The sequence below is a fragment of the Lathamus discolor genome, chromosome 3, assembly GCF_037157495.1.
Source record: "Lathamus discolor isolate bLatDis1 chromosome 3, bLatDis1.hap1, whole genome shotgun sequence".
Taxonomy (NCBI): Eukaryota; Metazoa; Chordata; class Aves; order Psittaciformes; family Psittacidae; genus Lathamus; species Lathamus discolor.
The window spans coordinates 89,675,070-89,700,016 of record NC_088886.1 but is presented as its reverse complement, the minus strand read 5'-3'; the positions used below and the strand labels follow the sequence as shown (position 1 = coordinate 89,700,016).

General features: G+C 40.0%; 1 protein-coding gene across 2 annotated transcripts in view; it reads left to right on the top strand.

The window, feature by feature from the left end:
- CERS6 (ceramide synthase 6) overlaps positions 1–24,947 on the top strand; it is a 123,076-nt gene that overhangs the window by 31,257 nt on the left and 66,872 nt on the right. For both annotated transcript variants that reach the window (XM_065670475.1, XM_065670474.1), the window contains exons 2-3: positions 4,460–4,565; positions 7,171–7,301. In XM_065670475.1, the coding sequence (XP_065526547.1) occupies positions 4,460–4,565; positions 7,171–7,301 (237 nt within the window). The remainder of the gene's footprint in view (positions 1–4,459; positions 4,566–7,170; positions 7,302–24,947) is intronic.

Genomic DNA, 24,947 nt, shown 5'->3' with positions numbered 1-24,947 from the left:
GATGGTTTGTGCTTACAGCAGATCTGACCCATTCATGTTTCTAAAGAGAAACTTTCACAGGGTGTGGAGTTCCCAGGAAGTGGAGCCAGCATATTTTAAGCTGTAATTTTATGAATGTGAGGAATTAGGCATCTAGTGTGGGGTATTGGGAGTGGCTTCTGAAGAGTCTGCAGGTTTGGGGCTTTGTTTTTGCCAGGGCTGATGGCCATGGGGTATCCTCCTCTCCCTCTATGCAGCACAGCATCTGCTGTGATCACTTAATACCTTCCTCCACCCCCACAATTTTTAATTTCTTTCTTTTGTTGTTGTGATGGTGCTGGTGGTGGGGTTTGGTATGGTTTGGGGTTTTTTTGGTTGTTGGCTTGCTTTTGTGGGTTTGGGTTTTGTTTTTATTTTATTCTTTTTCTGCCTGCCATCTGTTGTAATAGCCACTGTCTTTGTCTAGTTGGCGTTTGTTAAAGGATAAGTGAGAAACCCAAAATGGTGCTTGTTCGTGAACAAATTTACATACTTCTGATGAAATAGTGCTTCTTTTAATGCTGTAGGGGAGTTGGAGGATCATTTTGTAAAGGGTTTCTTGACCCCTTTGTAGGGGAGAAGCTGACCTCTGAGTTTGAGGTGGAGTGTAAGGTCAAGCTGTCGCTGTTGTAAATAATAGATTTGAGAAAAAACAGACACGATCCAGAATGCAAACTACCAGCTGCCTTCAGGGGGCATGGAACACTCAAGAGATGTTTGTCTGCAGGCAGAGGGGGCAGTATTTATGGGCCTGAGGAGGCAGAGTGCTTCCCACTCCAGTGTTCTGCAGTAACCCATGTTGCCTGAACTGGCTGGCTGTGGCCTCTTTGGATTGGTTTTGTTTTTAAATGTGGCTTTAGACTGTGAATGAAGAAGCTGCCTTTAAAAAGGTTCTTAAATTCTGAGTTTAATTCCCTTTTTTATGTTAGTCTTTTGTTTCTAGATCCAGAATAGATGAGGCTGCGTTCAGCAGAAAGTGCTTTTCCTTAATTCTTGTGTAATTGAATACCAGCTTTCAATTCAGCTGTATTGGAATCCACTGAAAAAAAAATAAATACTGGTGTGGCTTTGTTCAGATTTAAGTGTTTTAAAGAGAAAAGCTGGCAATATATTAAATTCTGCTCTCTTTACTCTTTCACAAACATTATTCTCTCTTAATTGCAGTACCTTATGCAATAAATAGTCCCGTGGGTTTCAGTAAGACTGCTTAGGGAATTGAATTGCACAGCATTAACAGAAATGGAAAAAATGAATAGTGCTTTTAAGAAGTGCAACATTTGGCAAAATGCTCATAGTTTATGCATGTATCAAGCATTAATTCTGTTTTGTTTACTTATGAATCTGTTTATTATGGAAAACTGTTGGTGAGAATTATGTCAATGATGCTTTTTATGACACCTAGTGTGACATTTGGGAGCCTATTGATTGAATTCTACTTTAAAGTTATTTTTTAACCTTGAGAAACAATTTTTATATTCAAAATATAGCTTGAATTTATTAAGTTTTTGTATGAAAAGTAAAAAATATCTCTTAAATTTTACCAGTTCCACCAAAGGCAATTGTGGACTTGGGTTTTGCACACCTGAGTTGGTGTTCAGACCTGCTCAGTATTGCAGGCATATAAAAGGTTTCTGTTGAAATTGCTTTATTTCTCTTGAATGTCCTAATAGGAATTAAGAATCACCTGAGGGAATTTTTTTAAAAGCTTTTTTCAGATGTGGAGGAAGACCACAAAAGCGTATCAGTAGCTTATCACGAAAGCATACCAGACCTTTGTGGGTTTTTTTAAGCTTTCCCTGTCCTTTCCTCCCTGACGCAGCTGGCCAAGATCATCCTGTGTCTTGCAACTGCGTTCCCTGTACGTGTACTTACTGTGCTTTGCTGTCCTTGTGGACGTGTGCCCATTCCTCCAGTGCACGTGAAAAACATAAGCAGCAAAGGAAGAAAAAAAAAATTCTATCGTTGTTAAGTAAATACCAGAAGCAGAAAATGTATTTTGATTTAGGTAATGAGTATAATATCGATATAACAATTCTCTTCTGTCTTTAAAATCTAGGCAAATGCTGTGCTTTGTCCTGGATTTATCTAGGCTATTCATTAGTGACACATGTAATTTTAAGAATGACATTTAAGCAAACTTAAATGATTTGCTTAGATTTAAATGAAGATCAGCTCAGCATGAAGCTTGTTGGAATTGTTCCTTGTGGAATTTTTCTAACTTGGACTTTTTAATCTGATTTTGACTTTACCAAATTATTTTTCTTTTCTTTTAAATTGGCATGTTTAGGGAACTGCCTTTCTATTGGAGCTGTAGCATGGTGCTCTCATTCTTTCACGTGGCAGAAGGAGAAAAACAAAACAGCAGTTGAAAGATACAGGCATTTAAAACCGAGCAAAAACACCCCACACACAAAACCCCAGAAAACCCCAAAACCCAGAACCAACCAAACCAAAAAAAACATACCCTATAAACAAGCAAAATTCCCAAATCAAGTCTTACTTCAGAGGAGACTGACTTTGCACGTGCTCAGAAAATCCATGTGAAACAATTTTTATTTTCTGTCTATTTAGCAAATGTTTCTTGATCTTGCTGGTGGTGGTTAAGGCTGAGCTTGGGTTCTTCCTTGAATGCATGAAGCTGATAAAGTTGTCTTTAATTTCTTTTATTTGTTCTACCTACAGCACTCCTCTGCTGTGTCTCTACTTTTAAGTGTTTCCTGTAACGCTTTGTAAAATTAACTTGAACACTGGTTGACATCCACTGTAATGTCTGACTTCGGCTCCACTCTTTGGCTCTATTGCTTTTCTTCAGGAAATTTAATTTCTTCAGTAGTGAAGACTGGAACTTTTGAATGTTTTTCAGCTTTCTGGTACAAAACATCAACATAGATGCTAAGAATCTCAGCCCCTCTGTTACATGACTAGAAGTGTTTTACAACTTCTTAGAATTAAAAACAAAATTTCTGAAATCAAACTCCACAAGCATTTTGTTAGCTTATTCAGCTACCTTTTGATTATCACCTAACAGCAATGGCCAGTATGGTTATGTCCGTGTTCAAACAGACGACACAATTCTTGCTTCTTTTGTCACCTTGTACACCCAAATTTCCAGTGTGGCTAGATTACAGTGTATGTACATATAACATGTACAGAACTTACATGCTTCTGTTTCTTGAGCAGAAAACTGGACTGCTTTCTTCTCACGTTTCTCAGTGAAACTGGTATCGCCAAAGCTCTTAACACTAAAGCCAGGGAATTTATACTTTGTGCAGTGCCATTGGTTCGGTTGATGCTATGGAGCTAGCAGTACAGTTGCAACCTACTGCCGATCCAGATTGCAAACGAATAAGTAATAAATTGGTTTTTTGTTCTCTTGTAACATACAAGGATCAAATAACAAGTTTACTGATACACTGCATGTGTCTGGATATATGACTTCCCACCTGCCTCGCAAATAGTCACCAAAAATTATTGCAGGCCTTAGAATTGGCTTTCATTGGTATCAATGTACCAAGAATTCTTCCTTGGAAAAACAGGGTGGTCTGGCATCGTCTGTTTTTCTTTACCAAATGCTATTGCTGTAACCACTGTGACATTGCTTAGGACTTAATTCTCTTTAATCAAGTGTGCTGTCTTAAACATAGCAGAAACAGCAGTTGTAGCTTAAAACAGTACTTAAAATGGGGTTTGCATGCAGGTAAGAATTCCATGATTTTTAAGAACCTGTGGTCATTCAGCTGGATAAATATGAAACCAGAATGGTCTTTGGGTGTCTGTAATGTAAGCTATGCAATTCATCTCTAAAATGTACCAGAGACATCCAGTTTATAAACTGGATGAATTTATGGATGAGTGTTTGGATCTGTGACAGCTTCACATTTTAGCAGAAGAGTTTGGAGGAAGAGCAAAGTCTCTGAGGCATGGCTCAACACCGTTTACACTTTATCGTTTAGAAAATTGTATTGACTGGGCAGCTTAAGTGCTTACTGCCTTTAAGGATTTGGTTTGAATTTCCACTGTGCAAAAGGAGTCCCAAGGCAGTAGCTACTCTGGAAACCAATTTATGAAAAAGGCTCTGTGTGGAGAATATTACATGTTCTTCATCTCTGCAAGCTGCCCTGCTCTTCTGATTAGTTGGTGCTTCTTTAGGAGGCATTTGTCTCATGCTTTTGTTCTGTCTTTTCTCTTTTACAACATGAAAGAAAATCCTGTGTTTCATGTGCTCCACAGATTTTCTTTTATCCTTCAAAGTGATGTTACTTGCTTTGTGATGAAATTGTGTGTATGAGCCTGCTTTTGAGCTGTAAGGCTAAGTATTGTTTTTGTTGGCTGGGTTATAATATTTGCGTGTTTACCGCACATCATTGATTGATAACAGTAATGGAGTAAATAACTGAAGGATTTAGCTTATTTCCTTTTTTCATTCTTCTGTTTTTCACAGGTTCATTGCTAAACCGTGTGCCTTAGGCCTTAAAGTCCAAGCCAACGGACCACAGAAAGCTCAACCTAATGCTATTCTGGAAAAAGTTTTCACAGCTATTACAAAGGTAGAGTATTTAATTGTAATATTTACCTTATAAAATTGGATACAGCACTATAAACCATAGCTGAATAAAACAAAGCTAACTGCTAAATGTAGTGCTGCATTTTTACAGCTAAAATGAGACCATGGAAATGTCAAGGTTGTTGTTGTATGCCAGTTGGAGCAGTTGTGCATCCCTTCGTGATGTTTCCTGTAAGCTTTTAAATAAAACGAAGTTGTTATACTGTGTAGGTGCCATATGGCCACCTACTTGGTTTTGCTGTTTATCTTTTAGAAATTAAAAAAAAAATAAATGAGTCTGTGTTTTTTGATGGTTTTGTGTAGTTTTGGTTGGGTTTGATTTTGTTTGGTTTTGGGGTGTTGTTTTTTGGTGGTTTTTTGTTGGGTTTTTTTTAATAGTTGTTGTTGTTGTTTTTGTTTCTCCTGTAAGTAAAGAAAGAGAATTGTGAGTCAGTAAGATTTGCCTTACTGTTTTCCATGAAATTTCAAAGCTACTCCTTCTAGGGAAGCTGCCTGAGCACAGGATGCTGGTGGCTTGCTGGTGTCCTAGCTGTTTATGTTGTCATGAATGTCCTTTGAAATTTGGAGAGATGGAGTGGTAGAAAAGCAGAGGGAATCTGAAAAAATAATGTTTTGAAGCTTGCAGACTTTTTTGCACAGTACAGGTGTTTGCCCGCTGCTGCTGTCTCTGTCTCTGTAACTCTCACTGTATGACATCTCATCTAAAACTCTGTCCATGCTTCTGCAGCATCCTGAGATTTTCCATAACAGTGAAGTGATGAGATGTCCTGAAGACCCCAATGGTCAGTAGGAACAGTGAAAACCCCAGTGGTCAGTGGTCATTTTGTAGCGTTAAGGCCTGTGGAGGCCAGAAGGATGAAGTTCTGCAGGAACTTCCCAGTGCCACCTCGGCTTCAGACTACAACTGAGCACACCACAGCAAAGGCATCAGCCTAAACTTCAGAGAGTATTAAAGTCATAGGCAAAGTTGGGTTCAGTGTCAGAAACAGTGAAATGTGCTGTCTCCTACTCTATTCTGAGATCACCGTGGCACTTGTGGTTTATGTCCTGTTTTCAGGGAGAGAAGCATACATACCTTGTTTCTAAAAGCTGCAACACATGTGCTCTGGCCCATACTCAGCTAAAGGAAGAACAAATGGGATATTTGTTTATTTATCTAAATATATTTTTCCTCGCAGAATCTGCTAGTCCAACACAGGGTCTGGGTGTGTGAAGTGATCTAACGAAAGTCTGAGAGTCATGTTAGGAGATGGCACACAGTTCCCAGCACCCAGTGCATGGGGACAAGTGCAAAGCACTCCCAAAGAAAGTATCTGCTTTCCTTTGAGGTTTTGGTAGGGCTGTAGCTGCTCTCAAGGAAACCGCCTGATTTACCTAGCTGTCTTTTTTTGAGTCACATGCAACAGTTCTCTCTAGTCAAACTCTGACTAGATTTTTCTAAAGTTACAGAGAATGGTTTTTCTTAACCTTTCATTGGTAAAATAGTGGCTACTTTGGGTTGATGAGAAAACCTTTTTTTTTTTTTTTTTTTTTTTTTTTTTTTTCCTGAGATGGATGGCAAATATTTTACCCTTCTGTCATCCCTTCCCTTCCATTTCCTTTCCTTCCTGTCTTTTCCTGGAAGCCGATAGATGAATCTTCAGCCTGACAAAAGCTCTGCTGTTTTACCTCTTGGAACGCTCAAAAGAGTCTTTATAATGGCAGCTCTTGTATCTCATTCAGTGTATGTAACTGGCTTGCAGAAATAAAGCTGAAACTCCAGAAAACAAATTGTCCAAAAGCTTCTGTTTCCTTAAAAAAAATAATGTGATCAGGAGAAAATAGATAAGTAGTCCTCATGCAGTACTGTATGTGTAGAATTGCTGAGTGATTGGAAGTGTGGCCTGTACTGCTCCTTTCCATATACTGTTCAGACTATAGCCTTTTGCCTTACATCTGCACTGGTTTACAGCCACTCTAACAGAATGAGAGTTCCACATTTGCTGCTTTGGAGAATAATTGTGTGTAGCAAATTTTACAGGGAAAAAAAAAAAAACAATATTTCTCCCTGTTGTCAAGGTGATTTTCCTTTTGAAGTTGCTACTTTGTTTAATGACCTCATTTTTTTTTTTTTTTACATGAACATGTACAAACATGGGATATATCTTCTTTCCATGTCTGTCAAATAGTCTTCATTACTGCAACAGTCTATAGGACAAAGATCCTGATGCAGGGGGATGCAGGCTATAGCGTGTGGCCTGCGGCGGGGTAGGGTGATGTTTCAAAGCCCCACTGTCTGAGAAATGCATGGCATTCAATCCCTACTTCTCATCATTTTCCCAGTTTCAAGCAAGATTTCATGCCATTTTCCTCCTTAAGTTTCTTAATAGTAATAACCTGCCTGCAATATTATAGCGTATGTCCTAGATTAATAATAGTCACTGTAAACTTATTTTGATGTGGATCTGTAAGCAGAAATATCTGTGACAGTAATTTTATTTCTATGTATCCATGTGTCTGACAGGCAGCTTGTAAGACATCAAGAAGCAGTTACAGTGGTTCACTTCAGTTGGGTAAAGACATAATGTTTATCCTTCTCTGTTCTGTAGCATCCAGATGAGAAGAGGCTGGAGGGCCTCTCCAAGCAGCTGGACTGGGATGTACGCAGCATTCAACGTTGGTTTCGACAAAGACGCAACCAGGAAAAGCCCAGCACTCTTACGAAGTTCTGTGAGAGCATGTAAGCATGCTCTTTCTGTTGTTGAGTCTTGTTGAGCTTGTGTCCTCATCAGTTTCCTCCTTTGTTCTTTATGGGTATTTTTGTAGATGAGTAGAAAATGATACAAGTGGATAGAATATAACTAATGAGAAAAACAATCTCCTTTCTTCTGAAGGAGTCACATTGTATTTTTTGTGTACTTTCAATGTTGAAAAGCTGTCAAAAATCAGGTGGTTGCTATTCTATACTGTCAGGATGCCAGCCTGATCTTTTAAGACAAATTCCTTAGTGCTAGGGTTGGAATCTATCTTCGCAGCACCACCTTTAGCTATGCAACCTGACAGAGGTCTGAGATGGAGGAGCAAAGACAAAAGTCGGTTGGGTTATTAAGCCCCATGTTTGTTTGTTCTCATCCTAGGCTTGTCCCTTTTACTAGCCCATTTTCTTGGATGCACTGAACTCTGAGAAGCTAAAGGCTCCTATGCTTTCTAGGAAGTTTCAGCTGCCAGTGTTTTCTTCAAAGGAATCTTTCCCAGCACCCAGCTGCTCTACAGGCTGGTTGTAAAGGTCATTTTTCTAATCAGACTCCATTGGTTTTAGTATTTAAGTTATGTTTCTGTGCCAGCTGAATATAGAATCACAGAATGGTTAGGGTTGGAAAAGACCTTAAGATCATCTAGTTCCAACCCCCCTACCCATGGGCAGGGATGCCTAACATTAGACCATGTCACCCAAGGCTCTGTCCAGCCTGGCCTGTAATACTGCCAGGGAAAGAGCATTCACGAAATCTTGCTGAGGCCATAAACAAGTATTGGCTTTATTGTAACCTGTTGGTCAAGTAGTTGTGTTATTGCTGCCTTTAAAACTCTAGTTACGCTTTTTTTTTTTAGTAGGGAAAGAAGTGTTAGGTAGGAATGTCAGCAGAAGTAGAGGAAAGCTACTTAAGTTGGAAGGCAAATCTTAGTTCATCTTGTTTACCAAGTTTTGTGTTGTGGGCGGTGTTGGTTGTGGTGGTGCTGTTGTTTTTTTTTTTTTTGTTGTTGTTCTTAACAATTCTTAAATTATTTTTTTAAGAAACTGCAAGTAAAGAAATCACTAAAACACCACAGGCCAGCCAGAGAGAGAGGGGCATGTGTGTGTGTGTGTATGTGGAATATACAGTTTAATCATTCATACAGATTTTCAAAATATATTTAATCTTTTTCCTTTTGTAGGTTTCCTAAGTATTTTCCTTAAAATTTATTTTCCTGTGGAGACATACAGGAAGCTTCATAATATGATCCTGAATAAATAATGTATTAAGGTATTTTTTTCCCTATAGCCAATCCACAGATGAAATATTATTCAAGCAGCAGCTGATATTTACTTTCACCAAAGGACTGAATAGGAGAGAAATCAGAAGAGTTACTGTTAAGCATATTGTATCTCTAGCACAGAGAATTAGTCCTTTTTTATTATTATTTTAAAAGAAGAAAAATAAATTGTCCAAAGATGGTTGTCTTCTAATAAATGAAGGAACTTAGCTGTCAGAATACTTAAGTCATTTCCTTGGTATTTACAGCTGGAGTCCACCTTACTTAATATTTAATAAAGACAGGCAGGGGGATGGTGTGGCTGAACGTAGTCGTCCTGTTGCCAGCAGCTGATGGTCTTAGAGTTACTAATTTTTTAGATCAGTGAAGAACACCCTGTTGTCTTCAAGGGTTGTAGCTGTTAATGTATGCGCTTGTCTGCTTAACCTGTATGAAACCTTGGGAAGAAGTTAAAACTGTAATACTGTTAGAGCTAGCATATTTGAGTGGTGCATTTAGCTGAGTCTATAACAGGTCAAAGACTGTTAAAGACACTCTTTTGTGTTAGTGCCGGCAGATTTGGGCTGACCTAGAGGTAGAATAAACTTAAACATACCATGAAATACAGGCTCAGACAGGAAAGTTATGGGTGCCGAACTTGCTCCTTTGTGGCATACATTGTAGAAGGATGTGCAGATGAGAGCTATACATGCAGACTGGAAGGTAAAGTCAAGCTGTAATGAATGTCATTAACTTGCGCTGATAGAACTAAGTGCCAGCTTCATTTAGAAAGAGCCGTTGGGCATTACTGCAGTATGTGTAATTAATAGTAATGATAATGCTTGTCCAAAAAGAAGCAAAGTGGCATAAATAATAAGTGGATAGTTCAGGTTCTGTCTGCTTGTGGTTTGCAGAAGGTGTAGTGGGAATTTCCTCTCCATCTCTCTGCATATAAGGTGCTGTGAGAATGTGGTGTTACTCAACTGACCACATGTGCGTTGTCCCAAGACTATTTCCAGTGGTGCTTTTTACTTCTAGCTGTCCTATCATGCACGTTGGGTGGAGTTGTTGGCAGGTAGTCAGAATAGCACTGGGAAGCCAGGGAATACCCTTTTTCCCCACCTCGGTGTGGATGTTAAATGGTTGTGTAGTTAAGCCTATCTGTCAGGGCACTAAGTGTGTACTCACTTTGGTATGTTTAAGCAAAGAAATCCTTCTGTATGATGTCTGTAGCTTTTTCACAGCTATTAAGTTACTGTAGTGGCTTTTTGGATGAAGAGTCTATGTGTGGCAGCTTCTTTGGAGCTCTGGGTGACATGAAGCACATATTCCCATGACAGTTGTGGGAAGAGTAGCACTCTGAGTCTTCAGTAACTGGCGTGCCAGTGGAGAGTTTTGTAGCCCCGACAGAAGAAAATGTGCCCTTACATAATAAGCAGGCACAGAGCAAGAAAAATGACAGTGATCCCCACCTACGCCTTCAACTGCTGAGCTGCTGCCGATGTCCTTCCAGAGAAGACTTCAGTTTTTCTGGCAACTTTATTGATTGGCTGTGACTTGGGAAGAAAAGTGACAGAACCCACAGCAAATGTGGAGCTGCTTAAAAAGAACTTCAACTCTTTTTTTATACGGAGATGATTCAGTGCTGCTAGAAAAAGTAAGCCTTGGGCCCAGAATGGCTTTTCCATGATGCAGAGAAGGCAGCTGTGCCAGAAGGGCAGTAGGCCATTTCTGACTGCCTTATCTGACTTGGCAAGCGAGTAATGTCGGTACTTTCTAAGGTAGAGGAGCTTCAGTAGGAAAAAGGCCGAGAGTTTCCAATAGGACAAAGACTGAGAGTGAAACTCAGTGACAAATATGCTTGCCTGAGACAAATGACACTTGAGATCCAGGCCCAAGCACACTAAACCAGTAACTTAATGATCAGATTTTTCTTGTCCCTGATTTCTCACTTTCTCAACACCTTTCCTTCTTTTTCTTTTCAAGCAGTGGCAATTCTGGACCTAAACAGAGTTAAACATGGAATAATTTCTTTGCTGCCAGCCTTTGTTGGATGTCCTGGGCATTAGCAGATGGTGTATATGAAGGAAAAGGCAGTAATAAAGTCTCTTGTTTGTAGATTCTGGTTTTGCCACAGCATTGTAGTGAAAATAAATTACTTGTCAGGAACCTTAACCAGCAACTACCCCATAGAGTTTTGTGTGGCAGCCTGAAAGACAGCACCATTTGATTGTTGGAGCTCTGGAGACCAGTAATGGCGAGACTTCAGTGGCATTGCATGCCTGCTTAAGATTTCACATGTTATAATTATTAGTACCTATATGCAATAGATAATTTCATTGGGCTATGACTCATGATCCAGTATTAGTCAGAAAGACTATGATAAATGGGATCCTGAGGGTTATTTTACTAACAAATCAATGGGTTGTTTCTCAAGGATTTGGTGATTCTGACGTGAAGCTTGGAGTTAGCAGAAGAGTGTTTGCAGTTGCTAGGAAAGGCATCCACCTAGCATAACCTCAGATTGTAATGCCCAGGCACTTACCTTATTATATTAGCTGCAGGGGAGAGCTTTTCTTTCTCTTGTGGGAATATAGGCAGTTTGCTCCTTCCTTCAACTTGAAAGATCCAAGGTGCATAATGGAGAAAAAAAAGTGGTTAACTGGGTGTGCAAAGTAACCCTTTTGTACTGCCATGCGTTTCTGTTGCTTTTTATTCCTTTCTGTCTGTCCCCATGGCACAACCTAACATCAAGGAAAGACAAGCTTTCTCCTGAGCAAGAGTAGTAGTACTCTGCTCTCTATATAGTGCATGAGAACGCACAGAAAGTGCGCTATCTTGAGTCTTTTCTGAAGCCTGCGTGGTTTCTGTGTTATTCATGGAGAGTGTCTGCAGTACTTTGCAATGCTAAAAGTTGTTTCTGGAGAGGACTATCAGCGTCTCTATAGGCAGGTGATATAAATTGGATCAAATGCTCTAACAACTATGCTGCAGAATAGTTCTAGCGCAGGGGAAAATAAAAGCTTCTGACTACAAAAAAGTTTCCAAAAATGCCTTAAGGAAGAATGTTGCATCTTAATTTAGTGCAGGGGGAATTCCAAACATGGAATAAATCTAGTGGGGAAAGGGCTTCACGGTATGCTGGAGGCAACTGGGAGGATATAAATCTTGGAAGACCATGAATGTGACTTTGCTGATGGACAGATAGAATACAGGATCCAAGAATGTCTTTGTTAATATCTGATGAGTCAGAAGGCCAATGCAGTAGTGACTTTCAAACCACTTCAGTTTCTTCCCAGTTTTGGTGTACTGCACTTCTGCTCATGCTACCAGTGTGTACCTGTTCTTCTCCCTTGTTGTCTAGAGCAAAGTGAAAGAACCTGTGATGCCCTGAGTTGTTAGTCTGGGACTTCGGAATGTCATCAGGCTCATGATTGGTCTGTCCTACAGCTATATACATTTAAGCAAGCAGATTATCAGATGTGGTTTCGAAGGAGTGGCTGGCAGAAACACGTGCCTGAGAGAGCTTTTTGAGTTTATGCAACAATCTGCATATGAAAACATGGAAATGTGCCAAATGAAGAGCCAAAGATTTATTCCCACCTCCCCCATTCTTCTCTAGAAGAAGCTTGGATACTAAAGTATCTGTAAGTGGATGCCTTTTAGTTTTGATGTAGTGGAGAAAAGAGTCTCTGTCTCATCTCCTAGCTAGCACATATTCTTTTTACTGGGGAATTGAAACTGTTTCATTGTGTTTATGCATGATGTTTTTAGGGAGATTTTATCTATCTATAGCTGTATATATATATGGGCGTATGCGCATGTGTGTGTATAGATGGAGACCAGTTTATACAGATTCTACTTTGTTGGGGTTTTTTTTTGCTTGCCATGCACATTTCTGTGAAAATTTTAGGGGCAATTTACAACTTCTTGGCCATATTGTTTCTTTCAACTAGCAGAGTAATTCTCCAACAAAATTGCACTCGAAAAATAACTATGCAGTGGAAAGAAATCAGACAGCTGCTTGGTTGTTGAATTTCTGAACTGTGGTAATACGTATCTTCACAAAACACATAAAGGAATTCATCAGTCTGTGCTTTGTGTGTAGCAGTAAAGCACTAGAAAATAAATAGGCATCAAAAAGCTTCTAGCTCTGAATTTTTAATAGCCTCAGGCCCTCTTAAGTTAGCTTCTAAAATACTGCTGAATACAATAATCTTTGAGATGCAAGCAAAAATATGTGGTAAAATGGCATTGCAGGTCCATTTAATTCTGATTTGTGAATATAGGTTTTCAGCTGCCTTAGAGCTACTTGCAATCAGCATTTCACAACCAGGAAAAAGAACAAGGGGATAGGTCTGTAAAGCTGTGCTACGTGCTCTGGGCCGAGTGTGATAGTTACTGTTCAATGGCCATAGAATTACCAAATCTTCCCTATTTTCCCCTGCTGTTTTCCATGGGGCAGGAATGGCTGTTGCTTCTCATGCTCTCACAGGTATGAGGCATAACCTCTCCTCTGCTGCTCTGGTATGTTCAGGAGATCAAAAGTCTTGGTAGCTCAATTACCTGCTTCGTGAAAGGGACCCTGTACACCTAACTAGTATGCTGATAAAAAGTTAGAGGTTTTCCTTGTTGTTATAATTCTGGAATGTTTTTAACTGGGCAGATGCTTAGTTCTGCTGCTCCTTCTTGCAATGTCCTGCAGCGAGCTGTGTGCTGCATCTGGGTGTTCCTGGGACAGGTGCTTCTCTTGACAGATAGTCATAGAACAGCAGGTTCCCCTGAAAGAGAAAGCATCAAGGAAAATCCAAAAATTCCGGAAGTCACAGTGAAATAGCATTAAATTCTGCAATGAGAGATAGAGTACTGGAAGCCTCTAAGTAGTTGCCATGATTTCTTTCTTCTGGAATACTTTGTACTGAAACAATCAATAGGACTGATAAATGTTTAGGCAGGTGAAAAAGGTGAGTCATTTGCATATTTTTCTTGCTGATCCTTAACAACTTTTCAGTATTTCAGTTAGCTTTGTATGACCTTGAGAGAAATATTCATTGGTGCTTCACAGAAGCAGTACTGGAGCTGCTGCTTTATATTTGATAGTGGGGTCTGAAGAACGCAATATTGTGTGATATCATTGAGGAGTGGGAAGTGTACATTTGTGTAGGCCTCTCTGAGTCTGGATGTAGATTTTTATTTTAATTTATTTTCTTTTCCTTTCTCCTCACTATGGCCTTAAAACAAAGGGAGTCATGCAGGAAGAATAAGAGGAAGAGTATTTCTTCAAGAACAATAGCTGGCTTTACAGCCAAGAGACTGCTTTGGTTCTGGTTAGGCAATAAGGTGGTTTTCCCAAAGCTGCTCACTCAAAACACTACTGTGCTAAAACAGACCTGTAAAGGGAAAGCCAAAGAAGCTGTCTTTCCAGCTGTGATTGGCTATGACTGACCCAGTTTCTCTGAGTGTCAGTGTCAAGCTGAGAAGCTGCCCAAGCTAACTTCTTTTAACCAAGGGGAGCATCAAGTCAAGGCTAAACAGTGGGAACACAGATTTTTCTTTAATTCCACTCAGTGAAGTGTAGCACTTTGCAAAATGAATCTTGAGGCATCCTACTTTGAAGAAGTTTCAGTGTCACTGTTTGCTGCTGCTGTCTGTGCACTTCAGATGTGACAAGCTTATTTTATCAAAAGAAAAGAGGAACAACTCTTTATGTTGTAGCTCATGCTACATGACCTATCTTTGTAAAACAGTGTGCTCTGTTAAAATTAATTATCTGAGAAATTACTCTCACTTAGAATAAACCTTCATGGCCGGCAAGATTTTTTTTTTTGTTGGAACCAACAATTGTTTATTACACACATACAGAGTCCCACCCACAGTTGTGATCCCCCACCCTGCCATGTGAAGTCCTTATTGGTTTGTACTAGTTGTACTTGAAAGAGCAGTAAAAGTTGAATCTGACAGGCTTCATCAGAAATAAGACTACTTCAGTGGTGTTTTCTGAAGGTCTTTATTGATTACTTTATTTTTATTTTTCTTTACTGAATGTCATGTAACTAAGTAACGTGTATCTTTCCACTAAAAGGAAAGGGAACCTTCGTGTCAATGAATCCTAATAGCAGTATGTCATAGAACTGATGGTGAAAGTAAATTGGTGGTTCTTAAATAGCCATATATTCCTCGTAAAGCAAAAAGCATGTTCTTGTTTGGTTTTGCTTCTAATCACTAGAAGGGAGCCGTAACCCTTCTGTGTGATTTCTAAGGTAGAACGTCTAGAGAAAGAACAGCTAATAACAAAATTGGATTCTTGGTATTATCAAACTTGAGAGGTTCCATCATTGTTTTCAGCATCCTGTGTGTCTCTAAAAACAGCAGCTTGAAGATCTCTGCTCTCATTTACTTGAAACAAAATAATATCTGAAAAAAAAAAAAAGGTCAACTTTGCCTTCGCAGTGGAACCAAACCTGGAAAATAAGGGTCACTGCCATGCTTTGTTTTGCCCCGGGCAATCTTATCTCCCGTGGGCCGCACTTCATGAATACTGATTTGCTGCTGGACTCCCTTCTGTGGTGTTGCTACTTCTTTCAAGAAGGGAGTACAGGCCCTATTGAAAGGATAGTTCACTGAAAAGATAATTCACTCCAGGGTTTCCTCCAGACAGATGACGTGGATATAAAATTTACCAAATCTGACTCTTCCAGCTGGGATATCATGTTTTCCAAGCAGATGACTCTACATTGTGCCATAGGGCAAGCAGCACCTTTGGTGTCAGGCTGTAAAAACACCATTCTGGCAAAGTGAAGTGCATCGATCTTAGTATTTCAGAAATGTGGATCTGTTTTGCAGAGATGAAAGACAACAAAGGAAAGGAGGGGCAGCAATAAAAAAAAAACCCAACAAATCCTTGTGAAGTTTCAGAGCATATATGAGTGTGAAATAGATCCTGGGTACGTTCTATCCAGTGTATATGAGCCCATCCAACCTAGCTGGTCTCTTGCAACCTTGAACTCTGTGAAATGTCAGGGTAAGGATTCATATGTCAGGTGATAGGGATTTAATGATGTGTTAGTGTAAGGAAAGGGGGAATAACAAAAGCTAGCTCTTGCACTACTTGGAAATGCTGTCTTTGAAGGGAATAGATCTGTTACTGGTGAAACCTATAGAACTGGGTTGCCTGGCACTATTTCCTATTGTGCTGCTAGACTGGTGTAAGAAGAACAAACTGTTCCATTGTCATGTTTAATTAAAATTTTCATTAAATGTAGTGTGACAATATGGTGCTTTGCAGATGCAAATAGCAGCACAGTGACTGTAGATGCTACAAGGATTGTGCAGATCAGAGAGACAGTTGGAGAGGGTAGTCTTAGTACAAGATAAAAGCATATGGAAGTGATTATGTGTATAAAGAGAATAAAAGGAGAATGGCATCTGCCTGTCTCATTGTACGAGAACCAGGAGGTATTAAATTAAAAAAGGAAAGGAGCATATTCAAAATTGAATAGTGAAAACAATTTTTCACACTCATGAGTAATCAAACAGGATTTCATGTTTCTGTTGTGGAATTCATTGGTCTCCTGAGGCAATAATTCAGGTAATTAAAAAGATTGTTTTATTTACTTGGGCAACCAGATTATTTGGAATTGTGCTTATAAATAGATATAGCATATATGCTATGGATACTATATATAATATATGCATGTAGAATATATACTATATATATGCAACAATTTGCTTAGAAAACTGTTGCAAAGACTAATCTTAAGTCTTTAGCTACAAAGTAACATCCATGCAGAAACTGAAGTACAGAGATAAGAAAGAGAAGAGCCATGTGGGTAGATGGCGTTTGTGGCTTGAAGGACATAGTAGGGAGTAAGGCCTCAGGTGCTGGCAGATTTGCAATGCAGCTTGGCAAGGGAGGACATAGGTTTTCAAAGAGATGTGGAGGGAGTTGGAGTTTGCAAAATTGTTCCAGAACAGACAAGATGTGACCTTCACTGAATGCGAGAAGAGTTTATTATAGCTGCAGGTGGTGGGGAAATTGAGATGAGTCACAGATGCCAAAAAGGAGACTAATTGAAGTCATCAAACAAGTGGCAACTAAAGTATAGAGAGTAGCAAAGATGATCTAGTAATTGTTATCTATAGTAAGCATGTAAAATACTGTGATTTTTATCACAGTAGTGTAAGAGGTACATCTAGTTTCTGGGGTGATGCATTCAAGGACCTATTATTCCCTTAATACCGCGGAAAAGGAAAAGGGATGCGTTTGAATGCAAGACCTCATTAGAAGGTAAAAGAGAGTGAGGAATTTAAACTGAGACTCATGTCAGGGAAAACAGTGCTGTGCAAAAAGACCTGGAGTCGGTTTTGTTTATATAAAGCTAAGATGGAAATCTTGGCCCATTTTACATCAGGATAAGATGTAAATAGCTCAATACTATGTACATTACAGATTCCTTTGTCTGATACCACGGTAGACAGAGTTGAATTTGGTTTTTACTAAGCCACATGTGAAGTCAGTGCAGAAGAGTATTGGTGAAGCTTTTTATTTAGGGTAAATACTCTTTTTCTTATGGTGTCGTTCAGAGCTGGTTCACTCATGGCTTCACTGTTCCAAGAGAAAGAGGGTAAGACAGCACTAGTTGCCTTGAGTTACATAAACTACAGTAATTGATAACCTGAGTCCCTGAACACATGAATGAGTTAATGGCTGGCAAGCTGTCCTAGTTTTCAAGTTGTGGAAACATAGTGCAGCCACTGACAGCAACTTTAATTCTGCTCTAACACTTGCTCTCTGATGTATCAGGACTAACATCTTGCACTTAACTGCTCTCCAAAACACAGCTTGCTCAGCACTTGTGCTTCTGCAGGCAGAGTCTGGCAATGACACCCAGCTGCTACTGTGTGGTTTGCTGAGGGTTTATGCCTTTAGTTTTGCTTTTCTGAGCCTTCTGTATTAGACTCTATTCACATTTCTTTGGTGTCCAGGCTGGACAAGTAGCTTATTTATATATCCTTTTATGATTTTTATCATGCACTTTGGTGCTGTGGCATACTTGCACACACTGGCTAAGGCTCTATTCAGGAGCACAGGCTACTGTTGCAGCCCTAGTGAGTAGTAAAGGCCACCTCCCTGACCTTTGTGCCCTTGCCCTCCCGTTTGCCCTGTCCTGTGCCAGGCAGCTGGCTGTACAGCTGTTTTGTAGAGCAGGACACTATGCTTACTGGGGTTAAAGGTCACCCTGCATAAAATCATAGGGTGCTTGTCAGTCAGATTTTCCTGTTGTGGGTCTCAAGGTGGACACATAAGTATGCTGGAGTACTGTTGCTTGTGGTGGTCTAGATATACATGCATCCAGGTAACTCAGGAGGCATGAGAAGTACTTGCATCCAGTGTAAAAGCTCAGGTTTTGGTGTGGTGGAGGGAGAAGAGGGGAGACTGCCGGAGCAGGGCATGGTGTGCCATGCAATGCTGTATGTAGCTGCATCTCTTCCTGCTGCCAGCTCTGGAAGTGCTTAGATTAACACTGGCTGGGCGAATGAATGCTTTTCTGCTGAACAGCTGCTCCTATGGCTCTGTTTACAATCTATATCTAACTCTACCATTATTTCTCAATTTTGAATGGTAAAATACAGGCTCTGGGTCTGTTCTTGTCGTGCAGCTGTCCCACTGCTTTAGAAAGCCGAACAGTCTGGTGAGGGGGAAGGTAGACTTACTGCAACTCCTAAATATGCTCCTCAAGAGACTTAAGTTAGTTTGGGACCAGTATGAAACAGACCCCAGAATTGTTCAAGGTTAGCAGTTGGCCTCATAATCCTTTCCTACCATATCTGCCATGCTTATGTGTGAATCTGATGTATGATCTCTATTTTCTCTTTTTGGGTTTGGTCTCAGGATGTTTCATTGCCCAAGCACGGGGTTAGGGGAAAATGAAAACATTAGTTAAGTGTCAGGAATCAACAGTGCTGTTCCCATGCTGTTCTGCAGGAGCAGACAGGCAAAGATTTCCATGCCATGTCCTCAGACCATGCTCACTGTATTTTTAGACTATGCTGTAAGCACTTTTAATTTTGCATCTTATGAAATTCCCCTCTTCCCTCAAATTGGATTAGTTAAAACTTTGAATTCCCTGCCCTTGCTGCCTTCTCTGACACAGTTTTTAACACAGTTAATAAATTTAAATTAACTCATGTGCTGGTCCTGCAAAGATACCAGCACTTAACATTATCCACTGCACATTAAGCAAGGTTATAATAAATTAACTAGGTTTCCATTCTCTTGCGGCTTGTGTGTGCTCATCATTATTTTATGTTATGGAAATTAAATAATTCTTCCCTAAGTTCTAATAACGGGAACACGAGTTCAAAATCACAGTGGCAATGTAACAATTAAAGGCAACTAAAGGAAAACTGCAAAAGCTGAAGTAGCTGCTGCTTTCTTGTGTTTTGCACTTCTTGAACTGTCTTCGTTATGGAAGAGGCTGATTACCTTCTTTGGTCAGCCTCAGCTTTAAAGGAAGTTGCCAAACACTGCAGAAAAGTTACTTGGACTTGAGGGTACTGGTCGATGAGAAAATGAACATGAGCCGGCTTCAGTGTGCGCTTGCAGCCCAGAAAGCCAACCATATCCTGGGCCTCATCAAAAGGAGCGTGACCAGCAGGTCGAAGGAGGTGATCCTGCCCCTCTACTCTGCTCTTGTGAGACCTCATCTGGAGTATTGTATGCAGTTCTGGTGTCCTCAACATAAAAAGGACATGGAACTGCTGGAACAAGTCCAGAGGAGGGCCACGAGGATGATCAGGGGACTGGAGCACCTCCCGTATGAAGGTAGGCTGAGAAAGTTGGGGCCGTTCAGCCTGGAGAAGAGAGGGCTGCATGGAGACCTCACAGCAGCCTTCCAGTATCTGAAAGTGGCCTATAGGGATGCTGGGGAGGGACTCTTCATCAGGGACTGTAGTGACAGGACAAGGGGTAATGGGTTCAAACAGGGGAAGTTTAGATTGGATATAAGGAGGAAATTCTTTCCTGTTAGGGTGGTGAGGCACTGGAATGGGCTGGCCAGGGAAGCTGTGAATGCTCCATCCCTGGCGGTGTTCAAGGGCAGGTTGGACAGAGCCTTGGGTGACATGGTTTAGTGTGAGGTGTCCCTGCCCATGGGGGGGGGGGGGGGGGGGTTGGAACCAGATGATCTTGAGGTCATTTCCAACCCTAACTATTCTATGATTCTATGATTCTATGAACATGGAGACAGAGCTGGGATTTTTCAGAAGAGCCATAAGGGATGTACAGCTAAGAAAGCAAGGGCTCAGTCTGAGATGCTACAGATACCAAGACTACTCTTGATGCTTAGTAGATGGGATTCACAGGGCTTAAACTGACTCTTGACTGAGGAGCATCTTCTGTGAATTCAGTACAGGGTTTTCTGCAAATTTCTCTCTCTTGTTTTACTTTTGAAGCATTGGGCTGCTGCTTCTTCACCATTTGTTAATGTGTTTTTCTGTGATGTTGATCTCTCCTAAGTGGTAGATTTCAGGAACTGATACCTCTTGTTCACTTGTTAAAAATATTTTATTGCTGCCAACATTTGAGGGCTTTTTTAATGTCCCTTAAATGAAACTTTCCAGTAATAAAACTATTCTTGCCCAAGTAGAATAGCAAATCATGTAAAGCAGTTATTATCTATTAATAGTGAAAGTTGCATTTACTTCTCAAATCAGTAATGGTGCTTGTCAGTTCTGTATTTTATCTGTGATATTGGATTTAAAAGCTGAGTGGAAAAGGAGAAAGACAGTAAAAACATTTCTCTTCTTCCCTTTCACAGCATGTTCTGCTTTTTTCATTGCTTTTATCCTGTAGGTTTGGCATTTGCTTCCTTGATATGCCTTAGTGGTTACTCATGCAATTTTTGCCGTGTACTTTTCACCTCCTTATTGCATTGTGTTTTACTAGAAAGCTCTCTTTTCTAAGATGTTCATCTTGTTACCAATCCAATCTATGCTTTTGTTTCACCTATTATATATTTGCAGTATGAAAGTGACATGAGGAATGTTTACTTAGGCTATAATAACTTTATGAAATACAATACAAGCAGGTATTTCTTCATAAAAAGATTCAGAATAAATTCCCCATTCTTATGTGGGTGCGCATTTTTGGGTCTTCAGTAAATACAGATGTCAAGTTCTACTATGACTTTAATTTAGAAGAGAAAGAGAAGTGAACAAAATGCTAGTTTAGGATACTCTTCTTACACCCATTTCTGTTGTCTTCAGAGTTACTAGCTTTTTTGCGTGTGTAGCACTAGCAAATGGTGTTTGCCAAATTCACACTGAATCCATACAGATTTGGCCCAACAGTAGCTCCTGGGGGATGCCTTTTGTAGCAGGTTTTTCTTTTCCGCAGGGGACTGCAAACTGCACAGGCACAGTAATCCAAAACTAATTGGTATCTTTCCCTATTTTAGTTTTTACCAAAAGAAACAAACTTGAGTATAACTTGTTCTCTACAGGTTGATAGTCCCAGTCAAGCCATATCAAACTACCTTAGTCACTGAACAATAGTGGCAGAAAAGTTTTATTTTATACATGGCAGTGAATGATTTGGCATGCAAGTCCATACTCCTTTCTTCTTCCTCGTATTTATGTTGTTCCACAGTTTTATCTTACACTTTATTACCTTTCATTTTATAGATACATGAACTGTGTGTGTCTTGTTCAGAGGCACAGAGTTACAATGGAGATTTAGCTTCTATGTTGTTTAATATTTTTCTCTTACAGGCATTTAATGCATTGTCTTCTGCATTAAGTTGTCCAATACCATACTTTCATGCTTTTTAGCAAAAGCTGAACTGAGTACTTTCTTCAGATGTAGATGATCTTAAGGTCGTTTCCAACTAAATGCTCCACAGCTGCTCCCTCAATTCTCTCTCCATGCCTCCTGGTGGGATCAGGAGGAGAACTGGATAAAGGTAAAACCCACGGGTTAAGATAAGAACAGTTTAATAATTGAAATAAAATAAAATATAATAACAATAATAATAATAGGAAAAAGAGAGAAAGGAATAAAACCCAGGATACAGAAGTGATGCACAATACCATTGCTCAGCACCTACTGACTATTGCCCAGCTCATTCCTGAGCAGCATTCGGCCCCATGTGGAAAATTCCCCCTAGTTTACATACTGAGCATGATACTCTATGCTGTGGAATAGCATGACATTCTATGCTTTGGAATAGCCCTTTGTCTAGTTCGGGTCATCTGTCGTGGTTGTGCTTCCTCACAGCTTGTTGTGCCCCTCCTCACTGGCAGAACATGGGAAATGGGGATGTGGTTGCTGTGCATAAACTCAACGTATGCTACACAGCTAGACATTTTCTTCAGGGAAATGGAGAAACAGCCCTAACACCTGGCCCAGTTCTGGAAAGATCAATACCCGTAAGGGATCAGCATCTGCTTTACCAGGCTAAAAATCAGTCTGAGGCAGATGACTTAATGCTACAGGAAAGTAACAGTCAGCATGAGAAAAAAATGGAAACTGCTAATGCAGGCTGGTCACAAAGCCTGTCACAAAAGTTGCGTTACGCACACATATTTGCCGTCATGGCTGGGACAGCATTGCTTGGTGAAAGCTGATGCAGTCTGAAAGTTTTTGTTCCTCTAGAACTAGAAAAGAATGGGACAGTGTGTGGCTTTTGTGGTATCCAAAGGGGTGCTGAAAGGCCATGTTTGTAACCAGGTAACTTGTGAGATCACTATTAAGTACGGAGACCAGAGGTCCAGGTTGGAAAGACTGTGTCAGTTTTCTCTCCAAGACTTGTCTGTGTGCACTGAACATCACTGGTGGGAAACAAGTTCTGTTGATCAGAAGACAGGGAGCAAAATGGCAGCAGCACCTATTTTTTTCTGTGTGCTCTTGCCATAAGCTTTCCAGATAGTAGTACCTCTGTTTAGGGCAAGATTTGGGAATCCTAATAAATCTCTGAGGCCTTATCAGAGCTTTATTTCATATAGTCTGTGAAGCACTCAGAAGAGAACACTTGCATAACTGTTAAAGCTATGTAACCTAGAAGGAATTACCAAAACACCTATTGTATTATGCATCTTTTCTGGTCTAATTATATAAACATGCTTTATTATTTATAAAACTGCATCACTTTAAAATTTAGTACTTTGCTTCCTTTCCTTTTTCTGCACATCTAAATTTTGCTCTTAAGACTTTGAGAGCTGCCATTTTGAGCGTACAGATTTAGGACAGGACTGGTCTCAAGTGGCACTGTAACATTAAATATTAAATAGCTGATTCAAACTGCAGCCAAGAGGAAAATCAGATGACAGTCAAATCCTAAGCCAGAAAATTGAAGAGGAAAGCAATAAAGATTTCTCAATTTATCATACCTGCTATTTTGCACATCTTGGTGAGCTGTGCGTAACTGTCTCCTTCATCAAATAACTTTTGCTTAACCACAGTGCAGGGAATATTTACCATTTGCATGGTCGCTCCAGTTTAACTGAACAGCAGTGTCATGCCAAAAAAAGCAAGATTATTTTTGTTTTTTTAATTAACATTCTTTATATCCATTTGCGTCTACTAGGCTTTGCAGAAAAAACAGCAAGTTACCATCACATAAATCCTGGGAAGCAGCAAATTGGAGCAGTGGGACTATTGCCATCAACCATATTGTTACACTTGTAGCTTTGTGTAAGACTGGTTATCAGTAACAGAGATAAGTAAAGAGTTAGTAGAGGGTACAGACTGTTCAAAGGTGAGTTGCACTTCTATCCAGTTTCCGAACCGATCAAAAGTATGCCATGGAGCTGTCCTGTGCACTAATGGTGTTTCTGATCTGGTTTATGTTTGGGTTTTCAGTGTAGAGGTCTCATGATCTAGGCACATACAGATGTAGGATTTAATAAAGCATTATTTTAAGAAAACTTCATTAGGTGAAGGAGATTGTGATATTGGAACTTGGAGTAGAAATTAAGCAGGAGAGATCTCTGAACATTTGCAAGTGAAAACATATGTCCATGCATACCAGGCTGAATACTGAAATTATGCCACTTGAACTATCAAATTGCCTTACCCTGTTCTATATTGAGTTCTGTCTGGCAAAGTGTTGGAACTCTGATTTTCTCAATTATATAAAAAGCTGATGTCTCAAAAGAAGGTAGCGATTTGTTGCTTTACTCTTCTAGATAGTTATGCAGGGTATGAAGTACTACTAGTCATCCACCAATTCCCTAACAATCCTGTGCTGTGGGATAGCACTGCTCACTGCTGGTTTGTGTTAGGGCATTGATTGGGGAAGGCAAAACATCCAAAAAAGACGGCTCGGAGTAGAACACAGTAACATTTGAATTGTCATGTGCCTTATATAATAGCACAGTTTTGTACAACTTAAGTGGTGTAAGATCAATGCTTGTGATACAATACAGAAGGTCCTAAATTTAAATCAGTGAGACCATTATATGTTCAAGGTCAGCGAGACCATTATATGTTCAAGGTACTAGTAGTCTTATATTTTGGAAGCATTATTTTTTTCTGTGGTCTGTCTCCTATTTTTACATTGTTTATTGCCTAAAAATAATTATTCTGGTGCGGATTTGTTGTTGGTTTAGGGGAAAGGTTGCTTTTTGTTGGTGTTTTTGTTTTTAACTTTAAAAGGGAGCTACAATAGGTCAGTAAGCAATGTCACAAATATGAAGTTGATCCATAAATTCAGAGTCCATTGGTTTTGGGATCATCCTCCAAATACCTCTCCTTAGACATAACAATCTAGACAGAATGTGTACCTCTGGCTGTGTCAGGAGCAGCAGTAATTGGATTGAGTCCCCTTGAGTGAATGAGAAAGTTGAAGGCTCTGTTTGTGTTTGGGGGAGCAGAAAAATGCAGCGTGAGGGTAATAAGACATGGACTGCTTCAAGTTGCAGTGGGCATGTGGGAAACTTAGGAATGCCTCCCATTTAAAGGAAATTGAAACAATTCAGTACTGTTTAAACTCAGCCTCAGAAATGCTCCTTTGAGCAATTTCACAGTGAACATACTCTCCACAGCCACAGGAAATCAGTGTTAGCAAGTGATTGTAATAGCCCACCTACGTGCTTGCCCAATTCAGTCAGGCTGGGGATTAAAATGGAAAACAAGCTGCTTGATGGCAGTTAAAGACTTCTCATCTTCTCCAGAACCATGGCCTGCACCTGTGGAGCTCATATTAGGCTCAGCTTGGCTTTGAACCCAAAGCCTGAGTCCAGAGGTCTGTCAGCAACTGCCAGGAGTTGAGCAGAAGGTGACTGAGTACTGCAAATCTGAACTTTTATCAAAGTGAATTTCCATAGGGAAAAACTTAAGGAGTCTACAGTTTCTCTGAAAATATTTTTCAGAGCC